Below are 19,859 nucleotides of genomic sequence, written 5' to 3'. Positions count from 1 at the left end.
TAACAACTGCCTTCTGATATAATTATGTCTGTCTAAACCAGATCTTGGAATGATTAAAACAACATGACATAGAGACTGGCTTGCTTGCTGACTTCATCAAGTGAAAGAGTGGGGTTTTTTATTTATTCAGCGCTACAACCTCCCGAACATGATAAAACTCCCTTATCTTGGTGCTGAGGATACAACACTAATTTGCAAGTGTCTGCCACAAAGAAGCAACTGAACAATTCAAACTTACTTTACTGTAGCGCTAAGATCTACTTATAACTCATCTTCTTATGGAGACACTTTCATTTGTTAATTTAATCCAATTCCTTTACAAACCACTCCAAAAAGCTAGAGAGAGAAGTGGACACATGATTGCCTACTCTGGCTTCACATTCAAATACAGTAGAAGCTTAATGACACACAACAGACTCCTTAAAGTCACTCTGATGGTTTTATATGACAGATTATGTTTGCCTTCAAGTGTTTAAGAGCTGAATGCCTGTTGTGTTTACAGTCTGTAGGCCAGTGCCTTCAGCAAACCCATTTATCTGAACTTTCAGTTTTCTAAATGCAGTTCCTGTTATGTTTGTATAGTCAAGGCTGTCATGTATAGGCCATTAAAGGAGTGCTGCATGCATTAAATTTTTTTTTGCATGTGCACAAACATGAACTCAGCACGACTTTGCCTTTAGAATGAAACCAAAATGGAGTTGAGCTAAATACCGCAGTGTAATGAAGAGCAGATGTGGCCTTTATCTTACTGGGAAGGAATATATAGCCAGTGCCTCTAGCCAGTGCCTCTAGCTCCTTCAGCTGCCTAGACCACATCTCAGGTAAATCCACACATGGTAACCACTTCATGTCAATCACATGTTTCTGTCCCATTCTATTTGGACACTCATCATCTCTAACTCAATTCTTCAACTTGGTCCCACTTTATAAATTGCTGTTTATAAACTGCTTAATAACTTAAGCATGGCTTCACAGACTGTCAGCAAATTCGCACGCAATCAGAAATTAGACTTGGAAGCAATTTTTCACTTACATCTATTATTTAGTCTCTGCCTAGGACCTGAAAGGTACTTCATTTAAGATGCAGGTGGCTCCTGATTCAAAGAGTTCACAATCTTAAGAAAAAGATTTGTGTCTTACCAAGCTCTATTTTGTTACTTTTGTGTTTACCAAAATTCTTGCAATATTCTAGACCCCAGTCATTTGCAATGTCACTACAATTCTGGGCATGCTCAGAGTCACCATTTATGTCACACTGGGGAAATACCTTATCCAGGCTGTGGCAGAAATCATGCAGGATGCATCACGAAATGCAGACAGAAATGGTTTTATTTTAGATGTCTTGAAAAGCAAGATCTTAAGAGGAATTTGAAATAGTAGGCAAATAGTTTTGTCTTAGTGAGGAAAGACAGAAGTTACTGTATATACACATATCAAATCACACACAGAGAATTCTACTCATTCTACAAAGCATCTCTTCACTGGAAAAGTAGTAAACATGAATGAATTTGTATAAAGACGGATTAATAAAAAAAGTAGAGTCTTTTTGAATAGCTATAATTATGCTAGTCAGATAAATCATAATTGTATCTTGTACTGTATGGAGAACAGATTACATGAGTGTATTACATGAGTGATTACATTACACAAAGCACCTGTCAAAAAACAGCTCAGAGGAGGTTCTTCTGTATTATCTGAAACTAATTCTAAGTTTTAATAGAACTTTCCCCAAAATGATGGGATTAAAAAAAATACACCTTTATTTTAATTATATCAAAACCAAAGATTTATGTTTTGAACTCGCTTTTATACTTAGAGAATCCCATGCCCTTCAACTTCCCTGAGGCTTTTTTTCAAGCGTTGTCTACTCCTCTTATCCCAGGAACGACAGAAAATCCTGTCTCAAACTCTGACCAACTCTGTTCATAGTGTGCTGCACTACTACCAGGTTTGCTCTTTCCCTTCTTTCTCCTTACAAAGTCCCTCTTGCTGACATGAAGCAGGAAAATACTTTCCCCTCATTTCCTACAAACACAGAATTAAAACAAGGACAGATGAAGGGGGGGGGGGGGGGGGAGAGAGAGAGGGAGAGAGAGAGAGAAATGGATCCTGGATCTCTTGAGTCTCAGCAAGTCTTTTAATCGCAAATCCTAAACAAAGTTTAAACACAGGAAAAAAGTAAGAAGGTCTGTACAAGGTCATTCAATAGACTAATTACTGAACTAATTTGAAATAAGCAGAACAGAAGGTCTTTTACTTGACAGGAACTGTTACCTAGAACATCTCTTTCATGTTCAGGGACGAGAACTTTCCATTTGGATTCCTCTGGGTCATTGAAGTCAATGTTGATTAACCGGTAATTTGGAGAATGGCGGTTTGTCTTGAAAGTGAACACTGTTCCTTCGTTGGTGACATACTCATACTCAGCCTCAAAGTTATCTATCAGCTTCACCCATTGAAGAATTCCTGCAAGATCAAACATATAATGTAAATTCTTCATCTCCTGAAACAAAACCTTTTAACACCCAAAGGCAAGGTCTTCCTGACAATTGCTGTAGGCTCTTTCTTGAACGATGGCAGTGACCAGAAGAGGTACAGCTATGGAAAGGGCCAAATATGTACTAAGTATTAAGAACTTACAAAGAATTCTCCAGATTAATAGGCTGCAGTGGAAAAATGCCAGTTCACAGACACGTTAACATACCAGTTTTGAGGAATTTCTAGCAAAATACACACAGAATACTGACAGAACTATGGCTAGAGTTTCACTAGCTTTCCTAAGGGGCTGCTGGAAAGCTCAGATGTTTGCTGCAGAGGTGCTTCTACCACACTGACCGCTGTGGAGCCAAAGCCACCGAGCACATCAGGTTCTTGCCAACAGAGCTCACAAGCCCTGACTTCTACAGACTTCTTGGAGCGGGGAGTCGCAGCTGAGTCAAAAGACTCTGCACTAAGCTTTCAAGCTCAATTTTATTTTTAATAGCTTTTTTTAATTACTATTTAATTATAAAATAACCTATTTTTTTTTCTTTCTGAAAAAAAGTTACTTTTTTTTTAAAGTGGAAAGTTTTCCATCCTCCTTAAAAGCCCAGAACTTCCCACAGAATAGAAATGATGCTATTTGAATGCGTACAATAAACTTCAATATCAGGAATTTCCTTGTCAATTCAGAAACAACATTCCTGAAGTGCTGTTCTGCAGAAGCTTGTCACCACCAAAGGACAACTACAGACAGTTAGCTAAAATGTTAACTTCTGGGTTTGCGAAGAATGAAACTGCATTTTCCCTATCAACCTTCTAGAATATCACACTCACTAATAGAAGTGCACTTCTCTCAAACACGAATTGCCTCAGTTTACTCACTCTGTACCACAGTCTCAGTACTAACTCAACCCGGAGTTGGGACTGAAAGACTCCACTACTTTTTATCCACATTTTACTGTTTTGCAATAGGTTTAGAGGCTAGTAGAAAGAAAAAGCAGCAAGGCTAGATCAGATATGTAATATGCCTGTTATATCTACAACCCAACCTATCAAATAAACTTACTATTAAAAGCATCATACGTTAACTATGCTGAAAAATCAGAATCCTTACTGATCCGTGAAGTTAAAGCTTTTATATCTTAAAATAACATTTGGTGCACTCTCTGCCTCTTTCCTAAAACTAAAGGTTGGGTCTTTGCTTTTACGTATAAACAAATAAACTGTGCATAAATCTGTTTATGAAACTATATAATATAATGTTTACATCAATGAAACAGCACATCAGCTTATTTTACAATATTAAAAGCTGAGCAGAATAATGGAAGTAGATCATAGCTGAGCTGTAATTACTGTAAGTTTAAAAAAAGAAAAGAATAATTGAGGAAGCAGTGAGATGGCTAAGGTCATTTTAAACCCATTAAATGTAATAAGAGAGTATAGCCAGGCCTAGTACATTCATAAAGCTCATATCTCTTAATTGCCGTTTTGGTTTAAGGAAAACTTCCCTGTCTCTTCATGCAAAGTGATAGATTAGCCAATTAAATTCTACTTTTCATACTGCTGTAATACAAACTTGCCAGACAATCCAGTCAACTTAGTATCCTGTCTCTGAGTGAACCAATTGCATGTTATATCTTGGGTTTTGCTGAGGTCCAAAGTTTCGTCCTTCTCAAGAGATTTCATGTTGAAGAATAATCCTGCTAAGTCCCTCCAGTTGCTCAGAGTTCTATAGAGAAAACCTGCTTTGATGCCCAGTAAAACAAAGAAAATCCAGTCTACAGTGAACTCTGATATACACCAGTGAAACTGTTTTAAGATCTCAAGTCACACGCACAAGGATTTTAGTAAATAAAAACTTAACTGCAGTATAACACCATAACAATATTGGAATATTTGTATTTTAGTATCTGACAGAATGAAACCACCCTACTAAAGAAGAACAAGACTTCATAAAAAGGAATCCCCAGGCTGTCGAAAAAAACCACTTTTTTTAATGGTAAATGTACACAATAACTGTAGTCCCCCTGATTGCAACAGAAGTTGGATTCCATGAAGAAAAAGGACAATAACGTGAGATTAGGGATTGACACTGCTGCCTTGAAACTCATTCATCCACTCCCAAATGAACAGCTAGTAAAAAAGCGCGAGGGCTGATATTCTACAGGGATACACTAAATTGTTACTACAAAATCAAGAGCATTCATCTTGTTAAAGTGGATGTTATATAGTCCTTAGAAGACAAATATTGCAGATGAATTACCTCTAAACCATTGCCTCACTGAAGTGGTTAAATACGCCAATATCTAGTCTAAGTTAAGAGGCAGTAACGAGGCAATTACAGGCAGCTGAAAGAGACCAGTACATCAGGTACATTTGCTACTGTACAGAGTATGTGCTGTAGTTTTCCAGTGAGAGGAAGAAACCCTTTGCAATGAGATAGATATCAGACATAACAGGATGCATCTTTATGGCTGGTTGCAGCTGATCCAGTTGTGGCCTGTGACTGAAAGGGATGTTCTAGCATTGCCTTAGATCACCCTGCTTAGCTCTCTCCTTTGGACTAGGAATAATAACCTGGTGACCAACATGGCCAGTTCACTGGGCACTAATATGGCTGAAAACTGATGGGGGGGGGGGGGGATGGACACCCCCCCCCACCCCCCCCCATTTATCCCCAGGTCACGCCAGTGGCAGCACAAGGGAGGGGCAGGCCCATGCAGCTTCCTAGCATGGCACTGCCCCCGTGTCAAGCATTCTGGCCTTGCTGCTGAGTTGAGCTAACACCTAATCATCGCCAAAGGAGTTTGTTCTTCATCACATTACTCCTAGCCTGCTGCTTCTGTTTTGTTTATCTGCCCTAGTAGTGAGCTGGTTCAACAAGTTAAATGACTAAAAAAAAAAAAAAAAAATTGTGCTGCAAAATTGTCGTGGTTTAACCCCAGCCAGCAGCTAAGCACCACACAGCCACTCCCCCCCTCCCAGTGGGATGGGGAGGAGGATCAGGGAAAAAAGTAAAACTCATGGGTTGAGATAAGAGCAGTTTAATAACTAAAGTAAAATATAATACTAACAGTAATAATAAAAAATTAATAATAGTAATGAAAAGGAATATAACAAAAAAAAGAGAGAAATAAAACCCAAGAAAAGGCAAGTGATGCACAATGCAATTGCTCACCACCTGCTGACTGATACCCAAGCAGCAATCCCCCCCTCCCAGCCATCTTCCCCCAGTTTACATACTGGGCATGACATTCTATGCTATGGAGTATCCCTTTGGCTAGTTCAGGTCAGCTGCCCCGGCTATGCTCCCTCCCAGCTTCTTGTACACCTGCTTGCTGGCAGAGCAGGGGACACTGAAAAATCCTTAACTTAGGATAAGCACTACTTAGCAACAACTAAAACATCAGTGTATTATCACCATTATTCTCGCACTAAATCCAAAACACAGCACTGTACCAGCTACTAAGAAGAAAATTAACTCTATCCCAGTGGAAACCAGGACAAAAATAAAGTTTTCTCTTTCGCTGCCTGAACCAGCTCACTGCTCAGGCAGAGGAGTCCCGCTACATACAAGGCAGCCAGTACACGCAAGGCAGCAGCAGAGAGAGGCGCTGAAGAGGAGCAACAACATCTTTCATTAGCAATGAGCCGTAAGATACGCTTGACTGCAGCAAAACTGCACCCTCTCATTTTTCCCTCCTCCTCCATCAGTGTGTCTCCACCTTCATGCTTGGTTTGGCATTCACCCGAGTGGCTAGTAGCTGATTAAATTAGCTAACCTAGAAGAAAACTAGTCTCTCTTTATTTTACAGAGACACATTAGCGAGTACAATCACCTTAACTATAGGATCAGACCAGTGAAGATGCTGACTGACTCAACAGGAGGGGATGGTGTTAGGTAATCCAGGAGCATGAGAAGATAGATCGGACATTTCCCCTTTCCATGGCAGGAACTGCTTAGTCTGGAACTACTCGTCTCATCAAACTGCTCCCTCCAGTACCCAAAACACCCAGGGAAATGGACAAGGCAGATTTTTATTAAAGACAGCACATTACACCAGGAGGAGAGTTTGCTTGAATGAACACAATTTGAAGTGTAAAGCATACCTCGTCAAAATTCTGTCTTCCTGCAAGTGTCAGGAATACATCTACAAGTCTGTCTAGATAGACACATAGACATGCATTTCCAATTCAAACTCTGTGCAAGTAGATTAAGCATAACTCTTCTGTTTCTTCATGTCTGCCTTTTGTTTACATGTGTGACTACTGAGTACTATGGAAGGTATCTGGGTGCAGCTTTCACCTGGCCTGAATTTAGGATGGATGGTTCTGCAGTAACTGGTAAAACATTCAAAAGCATGGTGAACCACGTACTGAGGGCCTCAAGCAGTGCTCACTTACTTACAGCATGTTCTCTGTACACGTGTAACAGAGCACACACTTACAGAAGCTGAATAAGCCGGGCCAGGAGCTGTTATCTAAGCATCAGAAGAGGATGTTCCAGTGATCAGAGGTAAGCAAAAAAGTGGTTTAGCATGCAGTGCAGATATGGGAAAGTGTGCTTGATCATGGAGGACCCACATTATAACTTCTGGAAGAATAATAAAGTTATCAACACAATATCTAGATGGGACAACACAAAGCCTCCCAAGTAACTTGTTGCAGCACTAAGACACATGCACCAGTTCCCAAGGGACCTGAGAAAGTCAGTGCACGTATCGATGAATATACAGCCATAGTCAAAAAAGCAGATGACTTGCTTAAGTGCATATAGCTAAGGAAATACAGGGATGAACTATGTGGTTTCACTAAGACAACAGGCATCTGGAAAGGGCTCCACAGGAGCGGATGACTGACAGTCTTCCCAGGAGCTAGACAAGATGCAGGAAACAGAGGTTCAAAATAGACCAGAAGTAATGATAAAAGGCCTAAACCATAGTTTTCATATAAAATGACCTATGAAAATACCTTATGCCTTACATTAGAGAAAAGATGAATACACAAGAGCATGATAAAGTATGTAAAACAATGAATGATTGGGACCTGTGGTGCCCAGACCTTCTGTCAGAGCAAGGATCCTAGTCCCAGACAGGTCACAGACCACAGCCAGTTCTCCATCGCATGACTGAAAACTCATGTGATCAGCACATCCATTCTTACCAAATGGCCTGAGGTACATGCACACATCCTATCATACGACTGGATGGATACTCACTTGCTGGTTACATACCTGACCAAAAGTGAATGTGTGCACGGTGTCATGTGGCATGCATGTATCTATCCAGTTATTGAAACAGGAGAGGGACTACAGAGTCTCAGAAAAAAGGAATGGTCTGTTGACCCCCAAACAGTTCATGCAAACCAGTTCCTCATGTCTGAAGCACTCCAGCAAAAAGGGCACCAAGGCCCATGAATGGGAGGTTGGTTACCATGATCTAGAGGCAGGTGAAGGATTCTTGCTTCAGTCTCAAACCCAGAACAAACAGCCTCTCAGTAACAAAAAGAACAGCACATCTCTAAGTTATGACTTCAGAAAGTCCTCCAAAAACAAGGCAAAGGATGGGCACTCAGTTCATTCTTCTTTAAAAGAAAGGAGGGGAGGGGGGAGGTGAAGAACTGGATCTTGATAGAGATTTGCAGGTTTAACCAGCAGCCCTCTGCGAACGTCTGTCTTTGAGGCGAGCCATTGAGAAGTTGCATTTGTAGTCCAGGCTCCCTTATCCTTAACACCAGAGCCATTGAAGACTTCAGTTCAATCCACATAAGCATACAATGAGACAGATTTATTATACACAGGAAAAGCATGAGGTTGAAGATCTTGACAGTTTACTGTATACTGCTGCTATAACCTAATCCTTTCCTCTGCCAGTCCTTCCACTAAAACACATTGCTGAAGAGCTATAGATGCTTTTGCCTATGTACTTTATACCAGCCAGTTATCCTTCATCAAATAATTGCATTACAATAGGAACTGCAGGTAGAGGACCTGTAACTTATTTGATGGACAATAAAGCCATGCCACACAACAGAAAAATCATAATCGTACAGAGCTGGCCCTTCTTCTGCAATGTTTAGGACAAAAGCAACATAGAGTGTACAGACAGAATTTTTAAACAAAATATTTGGATCCATAGAAGATCAAAAGGGAAATTATATCAGTAAGCATCACAGATTAAACCCTCAATCTTGTACAGGCCTCTGAACACAGCAAAACATTCATTGGTCTGCTGAGAGCTCTCTGTGTGATGAAGCAAGTTTGTAGCTGAACAATGACAACTACAGGAGAAGGAAAAGCTAATTTGAACAAACTGATTATAACAGCAAGAACGATCACAGAAAGCCTGTTATCAACCCTCTTTCAGACAGAAAGGATAGAGTGGCTATGAGTCACTGTTCACCAGTTCACAAAATGTTCTCAATACTTCCTTCCATATTTCATGTTTCATGGAAAGACCAAACAATCCATTCATGGCAAATAACCTCTCAACTGTGCCGGCTGGAGAGACAGGGCTTAATGATCAACTAATGGTAGGGTTTTTTTATCTGATGTGAAAAAAAGTTTTCACAAGGTAAACACTCTCATTCGGCTTTTTTCATGTACTCTAGCAGTCAAAATTATCAGGTGAAGATATAAATATTAATCTCCATAAATTTATATTCCATTTTAACTTGTCAGTTGTATTTTTTGTAAGATAGTTTTTCTGGAAACAGGGCAGTGCTGAGAATGCTCAGGAAGCGAACCAAGAGGTTTGGCTCATAACAATGGGACAGGCTTTCTACCCGAAAGAGCCACGCCAAATTTCATTATGGTACATGCATTAAGCAGGTAAACGTCTACTCAAGGAAAGATCATGATTTTTCAGCTCTCAGATTTTACTCTGAATTGATTTTTGAGGGAGGTAGTAGAAGATAAGCATATAATGTGTTTGTGTCTGAATCATAATTGGAATGTTAACAAGATCTGAAAAAACAAACCCAGCCAGTCATCTTCAGCCTTAACAACTGAGCCTCCTACTTAGCTACAGGTATGACTTTCTAAACAATTAATTTTGATAGCTGTTCATCAGTTATTTGGAATTCACTTTGCCTTTCATCTTAAAGATGATAATTTGCTCAATCATTTTAATACAGAAGATTTTTTTTAAACAGAGTGAAAATACAAATCAAAACAAAAATGCCTTTAAATCTAATCTGCTTACAGAAAAGCCTTAAAACCAGTGTAATTTTGGTTTTGCGATTCCATATATATATAGTAACATCCATCATGAGTATCTACATGCAAAACTGTAATTTTAGAGCATATGGGGTTTATGTATGTTTTACACTAGAATTATAACACATCCACCTCCTAAGCTTGAATGATCAATGTATTCAGTACTACTAGCACGGGAGACAGAAGAGAGAAACACGCTGTTTTAGTTCAACACTTTGCTACTGACAGACTAATCAACACACGCATCTATACAACAGCACATCCTAGTAGGACGTAAGAGGACAGTAGCTTCACAGCCTTAGTACTTTCAGTTCCAAGAGCTGGACACTGCAAAAAAGCTTTATAAAAGCAGAAGTTCCATAGGTACAGGCATTGTTAAGCACTTTCAACTTATTTACTTTCTTTCATTTTCTGTGTTTTCCCCATTCCTTTAAGTACACATTTTACTGAAATTTTTATAAATAGAAATGAATGTGTCTCTATGTTAGGTCTCAAATCCTGTGAAGATAAAAATCTTTTTAATTAAGTTGTCATACTATTTCCTTCTTACCTCACTGTATTTTTAACGTAAATTTTACAAAGTCTCTGTAGCCAGCTCTAGTTGGCTCCCTCACCAGCTGTGTCAGGAAGTTATCTTCCACACACTCCAGGAACCTCCTAGACTGTTTGCCCTCCGCTGTATTGTATTTCCAGCAGACACCTGGTAAGTTGAAATCCCTCACAAGAACAAGGACTAGCGATTGTTAGACTTCTCCCAGCTGCTTATAGAATATTTCATCTGCCTCTTCATCCTGGTTGTGTGGTTTATAACAGACTCCCACCATGACAGCTGCCTTGTTGACCTTCCCCCCGATTCTTACCCATAAACACTCCACCCTGTTGTCACCATCATTAAGCTCTAGACAACCAAAACACTCCCTAACATACAGGGCTACCCCACCGTCTCCCTTTCCTTCCCTATCCCTTCTGAAGACTTTATAGCCATCCATTGCAGCACTCCACTTGTGTGAGTCATCCCACCATGTTTCTGTGATGGCGGCTATATCATACATTTCCTGCTGCACAATGGCTTCCAGCTCCTCCTGTTTGTTGCCCGTGCTGTGTGCATTGGTATAGAGGCACTTCAGCTGGGCTATTGATCCCACCACCTTTTTGGGGGGAGAAGCCCTAATTCCAACGTGACCATTCTCAGGCGCTTCTGTGGTTTCTAATGCATCAATAACCCCTGTGTCTTCGCTGCTGCATGGATCTCCATCCCCTACCTCCACTGGGACGGCAGACCGAAGGACCTCGCTAGCACAATCAATAGTTAAACTCTACAATTTAGGACTCTCTTAGTGGATTATTGTTTTTTTCCTCAGTCTCAGGAAAATGGATTAAAACCACTCATTCCCTCATCGTTTCTGCTTTTTATGTTTCCCACTGAAGAGAAAGCTCTTACTCCCCAAATTTTATTTTCTTAAAGAACCATCTGCATCCTTTATAGATTCCATTTTCCAATATTAACTTATCTACATAGCCTGTAGGATATTTAAAATGGCTTAAAATTTATAATACATGTATATACATATATATTTATACATAAACTTATACGGGTACATATACATATATGCACACATATTAAGTTTTGAACACCTTTGCTATAGCAGAGAAATATCTTTTGCCCTTGGACTGTCAATCACTAACTGAAAATTTGTTTCACTTGCTAGACGTACCTGGCAACCTCTATTCCACTTCTGCAAACCTTAATCATAGGATACATAAAGCCTTTCATCACAGGGGAAAAAAAAAACCAACTCAAATCTCATGGTACAATTTAAATTTTGTCTAGTAGTCACATCTCCTTTTAGTATTCTCCCATTTATATTTTCTCCTTTCCTTTCTTGGATTTACCTTATACACTCTAACAGGCAACGTTCAACTACTGCATGTCACATGGCCATAATTCACTACAAGTACTTATTGAACGTATTCTAACCATATTTCTTATCATATCAGAGAGCATCCTGTATCTCACACTGATGGCTGCTGGATATTTAGATATAACAGAGAATCCAGTATTAGGCTGCTGTCATCTTTCAGAGTATGTTAGAACAATTTGAGTTGGCTTTTGTAGTACACAGCTTTCAAATAGTGGTATACAGCACCTTCCTATGTGAAATGAGAGCAGAACAGAGCCATTGTGCCCATCCCTCCAGTCTGTCTCAGCGGCTCTATCCTGAAAGCACAAACATACCTGAGAACCTCAGTGCTTAGGAGATTTCTACCAGCTAGAGTGTCTCTAACTGAAATAGTTTTACTTCACCTGCAAACCTTGAGCCACTGCACTGATGTTAATCTCTTGCTTCCTACTTCCCCAGTCAGCAGCTGCATCAACTGTGCATCTTCACTCGATTTGCACCTTCCAACATGTCCTGGTTTCGGCTGGGACAGAGTTAACTCTCTTCTTAGTAGCTGGTACAGTGCTGTGTTTTGGATTTAGTGTGAGAATGATGTTGATAACACTCTGAGGTTTTAGTTGTTGCTAAGTAGTGCTTATCTTAAGCCAAGGACTTCTCAGTTTCCCCTGCTCTGCCAGCAAGCAGGTGTGCAAGAAGCTGGGAGGGAGCATAGCCGGGGCAGCTGACCTGAACTAGCCAAAGGGATATTCCATGCCATGGAACGTCATGCCCAGTATATAAACAGGGGGGAGTTGGCTGGGAGGTGCGGATCGCGGCTCGGGAACTAACTGGGCATCGGTTAGCGGGTGGTGAGCAACTGCATTGTGCATCACTGTTTTTTTCCTTCCCCCCCCCTTCCTTTTTTTGTTATATTCCTTTTCATTACTATTATTATTATATTTCATTATTACTATTGTTAGTATTATATTTTACTTTAGTTATTAAACTGTTCTTATCTCAACCCACGAGTTTTACTTTTTTTTTTCCCCCTCTTTCCTCCTCCTCACCCCACTGGGAGAGGGAAGGGGGAAGTGGCTGCATGGTGCTTAGTTGCTGACTGGGATTAAACCACGACACAACTGCTGAAGGCTTTTCTTCAGAAATACTCTGAAATTATGAGTCAGCTACCCTGTTCTATAGACGTTACTCCTTCTGAGACCTTTGACTTTGCTCCACCAGCAGCCTTCTTAAAAAAGAAGCAAACAAAACAAAACAAAAAAAAATCCCACAACCAACCCAACTGCAAAACGTAAAAGACTGACAGATCATGCCTGTGTGTAAATAGCTAGCTATTCCTCCCTATGTTTTATTCTCTATATTTGGTATGTAGTGAAGAATTAGTTAGTCTAATGATTAACTAATTCAGTAACATACCGCACAGCTGGACACAAAGAAAGTATTTTTAAGGAAAAACACAGTCCTGTTTCTGATGTTTCCAATGTTAAAAACTTTTTTTTTTTTTAACTTCAGAATTTCTGCACTTGTTACTGTGGATACCAAAGAAAGTTGAATTTCTTTTTCAAAGTAATATGAAAAGTTTTATCCCTACTATAAAATTTCACATCATTTGTCACCAGAGGAGAGACCTATGAGGACAGGAACTACAAGATGTTTAGGATGACAACAGTTTATATAGTCATCATCCTTTTGTCGTGTCCTAACACTACTAACAAAAATCCTTGTGTACTGACAAAAACAAACAAGGTGGTAGTGGTGAATACGCTGACTGACAGAAGTTTATAACCTGCAAAAGTAACAATTACGTTGACAGACAGATGAAGGTTAATCTTTTAATTTTCACCACTGCTATTCATACCAGTCATCAGCTTAATTGCACAAGGTTGCATGGTTGAGGGTGCAGTCACCATATAAAAAGTATCTGAGTTTTCACCCAGAAGCACATTTTCATTGCTGGATACTGGCTCACTAAAGCAAGTAAGATCCATCAGACTTTTAAGAGACTCCTCAGACCCTGAAAACCCATACACTCAAAGGCTTCCAAATTTCAAGTATCCTCTGAGAGGAGATTTTGAAGACTGGGCATTTACTCTGGAATTTGTCATAGTACTAATCCACAATGGTTTTTATGTTCAATAGAAGACAGATAATCTCATGGTACACAGTGTGCTTCAAATTAGAAGAGCCTGTTTCAGGGCCCCAGTGGTATGTTCATAACATATCCTGGGAAATGAATGGCACAGCACAGCCCTTCACTCAGACATCTACTTCCACATCAGAATCTAATTTCTTTTTGAATCATGCAATACTCAGCTTGCTCTCAAGCTCTCACTCTGAGCCAGGCAGCTACACAAAACAACTCAGGGCTTTTTTTCCCCCCTCTTTCTTCACAGCCACAAATATTTAATTGTGTCACTCTGGTCTCCAAAGGCAAAAGAGATTTTCAAACAATTTGGACTCTCTTTGAAAGTAAGATCTCTTAATCTCTTGGGACCTGACTTCACTTGTGAACGTCTGAGGGAGGGAATACTGGAGAGGAGATATTAAGATGTCCCTGAAAGGAACGCAACTTTGTTGTGTTTGTACTGAGAGGACTCTCAGTACCACTCACCCTGCAGATGATGGATGATGGCTACTCAATGATCATGGAAAGTTAATGTATTTGCAATTTAAAAAATAAATAAATGGAAGGAGGCAATATTTATTCCTTGGAGTTAAAAAGTTCAGACATGTCAAGATATATCAAAGATTAGCACAGAAGAAAGAAATCAAGCACTTTTATGAGCAGAGATTTCTCAATCAGTTTCAAGGCTTCTATTTTACTTCCATTTGGATGATCACTCAAAAGACACGAGAAGAGAATATATATGCTTTGTTTTGAGAGAGTTATAGCTTATGTCCTCATGAAGCAGAACACAGCAACAGAAAAAACAGGAACCAAAGGTGATCTCTCTCACGTCACACTTTCTCTAATATACACAAAGAAAAGCACAAATACATAATCTAAAAAATAACTTCATTGTGAATACTATTTATAAATGTAATGTCCAGTCAGACAGCAGGAGCATGAAGATCTCTTTGCTCAAATTAACAGCAAGCTATTTAATTTTATTGCTAATGATTTGCCTCCAATTAAAAAAAAATGACATTGAAAGCAAAACTCTTTGGAATTGCCATTTAAGGGATACGAAACTGTTTTCTTAAACTAGTGTTGAGGCTTCCACATATTTTCCAAGACTCAACTGACTTTTTTCTCCCTATTTGTTAGGGAACTAGGATATAATGGCCTTCTTTCAATATTGATTTTTGAAAGTTTTTTTTTTCCCAAGTTACTTCAATCACAGAAAAGTCTTTCCAAAAAAGTACTCTCCCTCCCACCACATTCCACTTTCTAGCTGATGTCTACTGTCTCCTCACTATCCTTTTTCATTACAAAAGTGTTGATCCACTTTTTCAGACTACACAGCACATACTGACTCATCCTTTTGATGTCACTGTATATAGCACTGTTCATTGCCTTTTTTTATTTTCTAAGAGAGCCTTATAAATTGCAAGACTAAACTAAAATACAAAAGGCCAGATAATCCTGTTTTCAACAGGAAGTGTACAAACATCACCTTTGTTTTTCCACCTGCCCTCAAACCACATACATGCTTTTTTCGGGGGGGGGGGGGGGGGGGGGGGGGGGAAGAACAACCTTCTAAACAAAGGAACAAAATAAAAATTCTTACCGCTGCTAACCCTGCTCTTAAATTCCTTCTTGCAACCTGTCTCTGCCAGTCTAGTACAAAGCAGTTCCAGCTGACAATGACTAAGCAACCAGCAAGCTGTGTACTTCAGTTTTTGCTCAATTTTTATTGCATCTTTCCAAGCCAGTGGTTCTCAAATATTTTACACTAGCTCCTCTTCCCATATACGTGTCCTCCCACCACGTCCTACTGTTCCCACCAGACAAACTGCCAATCTCCAAGCAGCCCAGTACCCAAACATAAGAGCCCCTACCACTGTCCTCTCTCCCCAAACTCCTTGTACCTTCAACTTACACAAACCTGTGTTTAGCTTTTAGCCAGTGCAATCCCTTCCCATCCATCAACCCAGGTTGTGCTTTCCAACTAGCCATCCCTCTCAACTTTTTGCATTCCAGAAGTCACAGCAGCCTTTCACAGTTTCTATGTGCCCAGAGGTTATAACGAGAGCTACCTCTTCTGCTCCCCATGCTGCCTTATATCCCTCCTTTTTCCCGTCTCTTCTCATGCTTCAGCTCCCCCAGGAAAGTGGGGCTCTGCCCAGAGCTCCGAGTCAGCGACTCACAAATCAGCTCTATGGTGCTCACAAGAGGATCCTGGTTTTTTTTAATCAGGCTTCCTAGCTGCTACCATAATATAAAATAAAGTAAAAGGTCAATATTAAGAATGCCTTCAACAAGACCAATCAGCCATGTCATGTTGGTTTAAGTTCACCGACAAGGCTGATTAAAGAGCTTTCATTTATTTCTTGCTGCACACCAACAGATTTGTGCTAAATCCCCTGTTCCCTGCACCAAACCACACATTCAAAAGAATAAATAGTCAAGGCTGACAATCTAATAAAAAAGAAACAATCTCATTTCTCAAGAAAAGGGAAAACCAAAATTATTACCAGGCACAGGAACAGTAAGAGACATGCTACAGAAAAAGCACTGCTGTTTTTTTGTTTGGTGTTAGGGGTTTTTGTGTTTGGGGTTTTTTTTGTAAGGTGTACAACGAGGTTTGCTAATATATAATTGCTTGGTTACTGTGTATCCAGCTGTTTGGCTAATATGAGGCATTTTCAGGTATACCAAGAACAACAGTTGAGCAAAGTGATTAATGAGAGAAGTTTTCTTGTTTGACTGTTTCAACATACAAGCAAACTTGAGTGCTGTCTGTATTCTGGAAGATAAGTTTGATAAAATAGCTACTAAAAAATGGTGCCTTACAATGCTCAGCTACTGGGAAAACGTGTGTGTTTGGTTTTTAAAGAAATACTTAGCATTAGATCACTTTTAAATGTTTAAGAGTCAAGGCTTGAAAATCCTACTTTCAGTTTGGCAAGATAAGTAGGGAAATCTGGAGTCTTGAATGAGGGATAACCTTCTGGACATGAACCCACAGTGCTGTCCTTCCTGACACAACATACAGCTGTTACACCTCTGCTACTGAAATTTCATAAAGCAAAATTAAACTGTATTAGTTGGTTCAGTGGCTGACAAAGAGTGGTGAAATCCTGATGAATCCCATAATTTTAATTTTCCCTAATCTTTCAAAACCCGCCCCATAAGCAACCAAAGATGCAAGCATGAAGGGAAAAGCCCCCATATCCACAGCTACCTGAGGCAGAGTATAGCAAGGGAGTTGCCCCAAAAGCTTAAAGAACAGCCCAGCTGTCTTCTCCCAGTGGTGTCTTCTCCTAGTATTGTCTTGCCACAATATTGTGAATTATGACCACAGGTATCTAGTCTTGAGGAATGGCGTATTTGCAAAACACTTTGATATGAGGTAATAAAAGCTTTTTTTTTTAAAGTGTATTTGGTTAAGGTAGTTGTAAACATAAAATTCCAATTGGTAAACCCGGTCATTTCTAACACAGTTTTGTGGTAAAAACTAAGATGCAAACTGGGTTAACCTGGTGGGATTCACAAGACGCATGTGGTAGTAGGGGAAACAATATCCCCCCAAACCTCTTATCTTTTCAGACTAATTTAAAATTCTCATTAAAAATAGCTATGTATTTGTCATAAGTTACTTATCACAGTGATTTTCTATTCTAAAAAGGAGCATTCTTGGCACAAATAGCTCACAATGGCCCACTTAAAAATGTAGCAAACAACCTGAATATTTGAAGAGGAAAATGACTCAATCTGTATACAGTATAAAGATTGCGAAGGGGGGAAGGGAAGCATGAAGAACATTTTAGCCAGCCTGGGAAGTAGAAAAGATGCTCAAATGCTCCCTGTAATGTTCGTGGAAAGAAACAGCAACACTGCTGTGTAGATTACCTTCCAGGGAAAACAAACTGACAAGGATTATTATAGAAGACTGCACTGCAAATTCAATTAACCTATGGCTGTTGACAAAACATCATGAGTGATCACGTATAGCAAAGGGGGAAGGGCTATCTGACACACTCAAAGTTTCAAGTGTAGAAATAAGCAAGTCAAATCCTTCAAATTTCTTAAACATTTAGAAATAGTCTACTCCCATTTATTAGATAGGATCTCCACTCAGAGTCAAGATCATTTCCTGCCCAACACAGGGCAAGTTAACTTCCACTGGTCCACAGCCACTGAAACATATCAAGAATCAACAGATGCACAAGATACCACTGCCCTCAGTACAGCAGAACTAATAAAATGTCATGCTTGCACAGAGTCTTTAATGATATCGTCTCCTCACTTACAATGTAAAGGGAGTAGATGCAAAGAGAAGCCACAACTCATGCTGTGCAGGAAGTTAATGAAATGCATTAACTCAAGATTACTAAAGCAATAATGAAGTGGCAAATACTGAGCAAACCACATTTCACAAAAAGATACCTTGTGAGAAAGTTAAGCCAGAGGTTCCCTCTACATCAAAGCAATTTACCGTGGATTGGTTGACACCTAGAATACTGTACTGAAATGCACAGAAGTGACAGAGGTCCCAGCAGATGATTTCCACAAGGAATGTGTTTTCCCCGAGTACTTAAAATGTCACTTTTTAGATTGATTCGATTAAAATATATATAATATCCAAGCTAAGAAGCTCAGCTGAAGGCAAAGTATGGAGTGAATGGAGTCTCATCCCAAGAGACAACATCCACAGTCAAAGCAAAGACAGTATGTGTTCTCCATGCTATGCCATTACAAGAAAAACACCACCTCCTTGCATATTTTGTGATACCTCAGAGAGGTAACTACCTATTGATCATGGAGTGCCTACATCCCATGTAGTTTCAACCTTGTCCCTCACACCTCAACACTACCTATTTCCTAATTTCAGTAGCTCAGTAGGCAGGTTATCATGCCTTTTCTTCTGTGGTCCCTGTCTCTGATTGAACTTAATAGTACGGAAGTGTAGCTCAGGACTGCAGGTTCCATGGGGTAGCAAGGAATCTGATAGATAAATATTGAAATATTTCAGTGTTGTAATGTCCAGATCACGTTACAGATCTATCCAATATGGGGCAAAACATGGAAATATACATTATGTTCCTTATTTGTAACGCCCAGTACAGTAATCCTCCTTCCCTAGCAAGATGACTGAAGATGACTTCCATTCTTGCAAATGGAAGCATCACATTCTGCGAAAAAATGGAAATTATTTAAAACAACAAAGATAACTAAAGGTAAGTGAGCTAAAACCTAAGTCAGACACCTTGAAACAACACAGCATTTTGATTTAGCATCACTGCCTACCAGACCCTTAGTCAGAAAACAAGACCAGTGGGGTAAAGAAAAGCTTAAAGGAGCCGCAAAAAACCCCAACACCATCTAGGACGAGAGACAGAGGAACAGCTACAATATTATTCTGCTGCTTTGGAAAACGATGCATTGTTCCTACTACTTATAGTTTGTTAGCAAAAAGGGGTGAACTTCTTATTTCATTCTGTTCCAGTTCTTGCTGATTCATGTGGGACAATCTGGATCTTCCCTTTCAGCCTCTAAGATGGAAAAGCTGCAGATTTACATATTTATTGTATTGTCTAGATATCCAATAAAAACAGGATAGGTATGTAATTGAGCATAAATATGGAAAAAGGTCACAACTTAAGAAGGCAAAAAGGTTTTACAGCTTTGTTTTTTTTAAATTGGATATGCTTATCCTGTTGCATTAATCTTTTCAAAACAGCCAGAAACTAATGAATTTAATTTGAAATTAAAAAGGAAATCGTCGTCTTGCTATAAAAACATGCTACATGTAAATAAAAGTAAAAAGGGAAGACTATACCTTCCTTTCATCTGCTGGGCAAAGACATATCTGAACTCCTGTAAGCCTGTTATGGGCTATATTGTGTTGCTCAATAATTCCCACAGTAGCTGACTCATCCCTGAATTCACAGTCATCTTCTGAGTTCTGTCAGGCAGATATTTGATAAGTGTTTTTAATTTCCACACATGAAACATACCGTTTCATTTTGCATTCCTGCTGCTTCTTTTCTTTCCCCAAGATGGATCCCCCCCCAGCCCTGCTTCTCCACTCTATCCTGCAAATTTAAGCAAAATAGTTCAACCAGATACTGTGGTGTTTGAGGGAAAATCTGAGCAA

At 39.6% G+C, this 19,859-nt stretch overlaps 1 protein-coding gene across 1 annotated transcript in view; it reads right to left on the bottom strand.

Annotated features, from left to right (window-relative positions):
- Positions 1-19,859, bottom strand: part of PREP (prolyl endopeptidase) — a 114,259-nt gene that overhangs the window by 51,097 nt on the left and 43,303 nt on the right. The window contains exon 8 of the mRNA XM_050893582.1: positions 2,275-2,466. Within this exon, the coding sequence (XP_050749539.1) occupies positions 2,275-2,466 (192 nt within the window). The remainder of the gene's footprint in view (positions 1-2,274; positions 2,467-19,859) is intronic.

Source organism: Gymnogyps californianus, chromosome 3 (assembly GCF_018139145.2).
Source record: "Gymnogyps californianus isolate 813 chromosome 3, ASM1813914v2, whole genome shotgun sequence".
NCBI lineage: Eukaryota > Metazoa > Chordata > Aves > Accipitriformes > Cathartidae > Gymnogyps > Gymnogyps californianus.
Note: the sequence above shows the minus strand (reverse complement) of the source record. Positions and strands in the feature narration are given on the sequence as shown.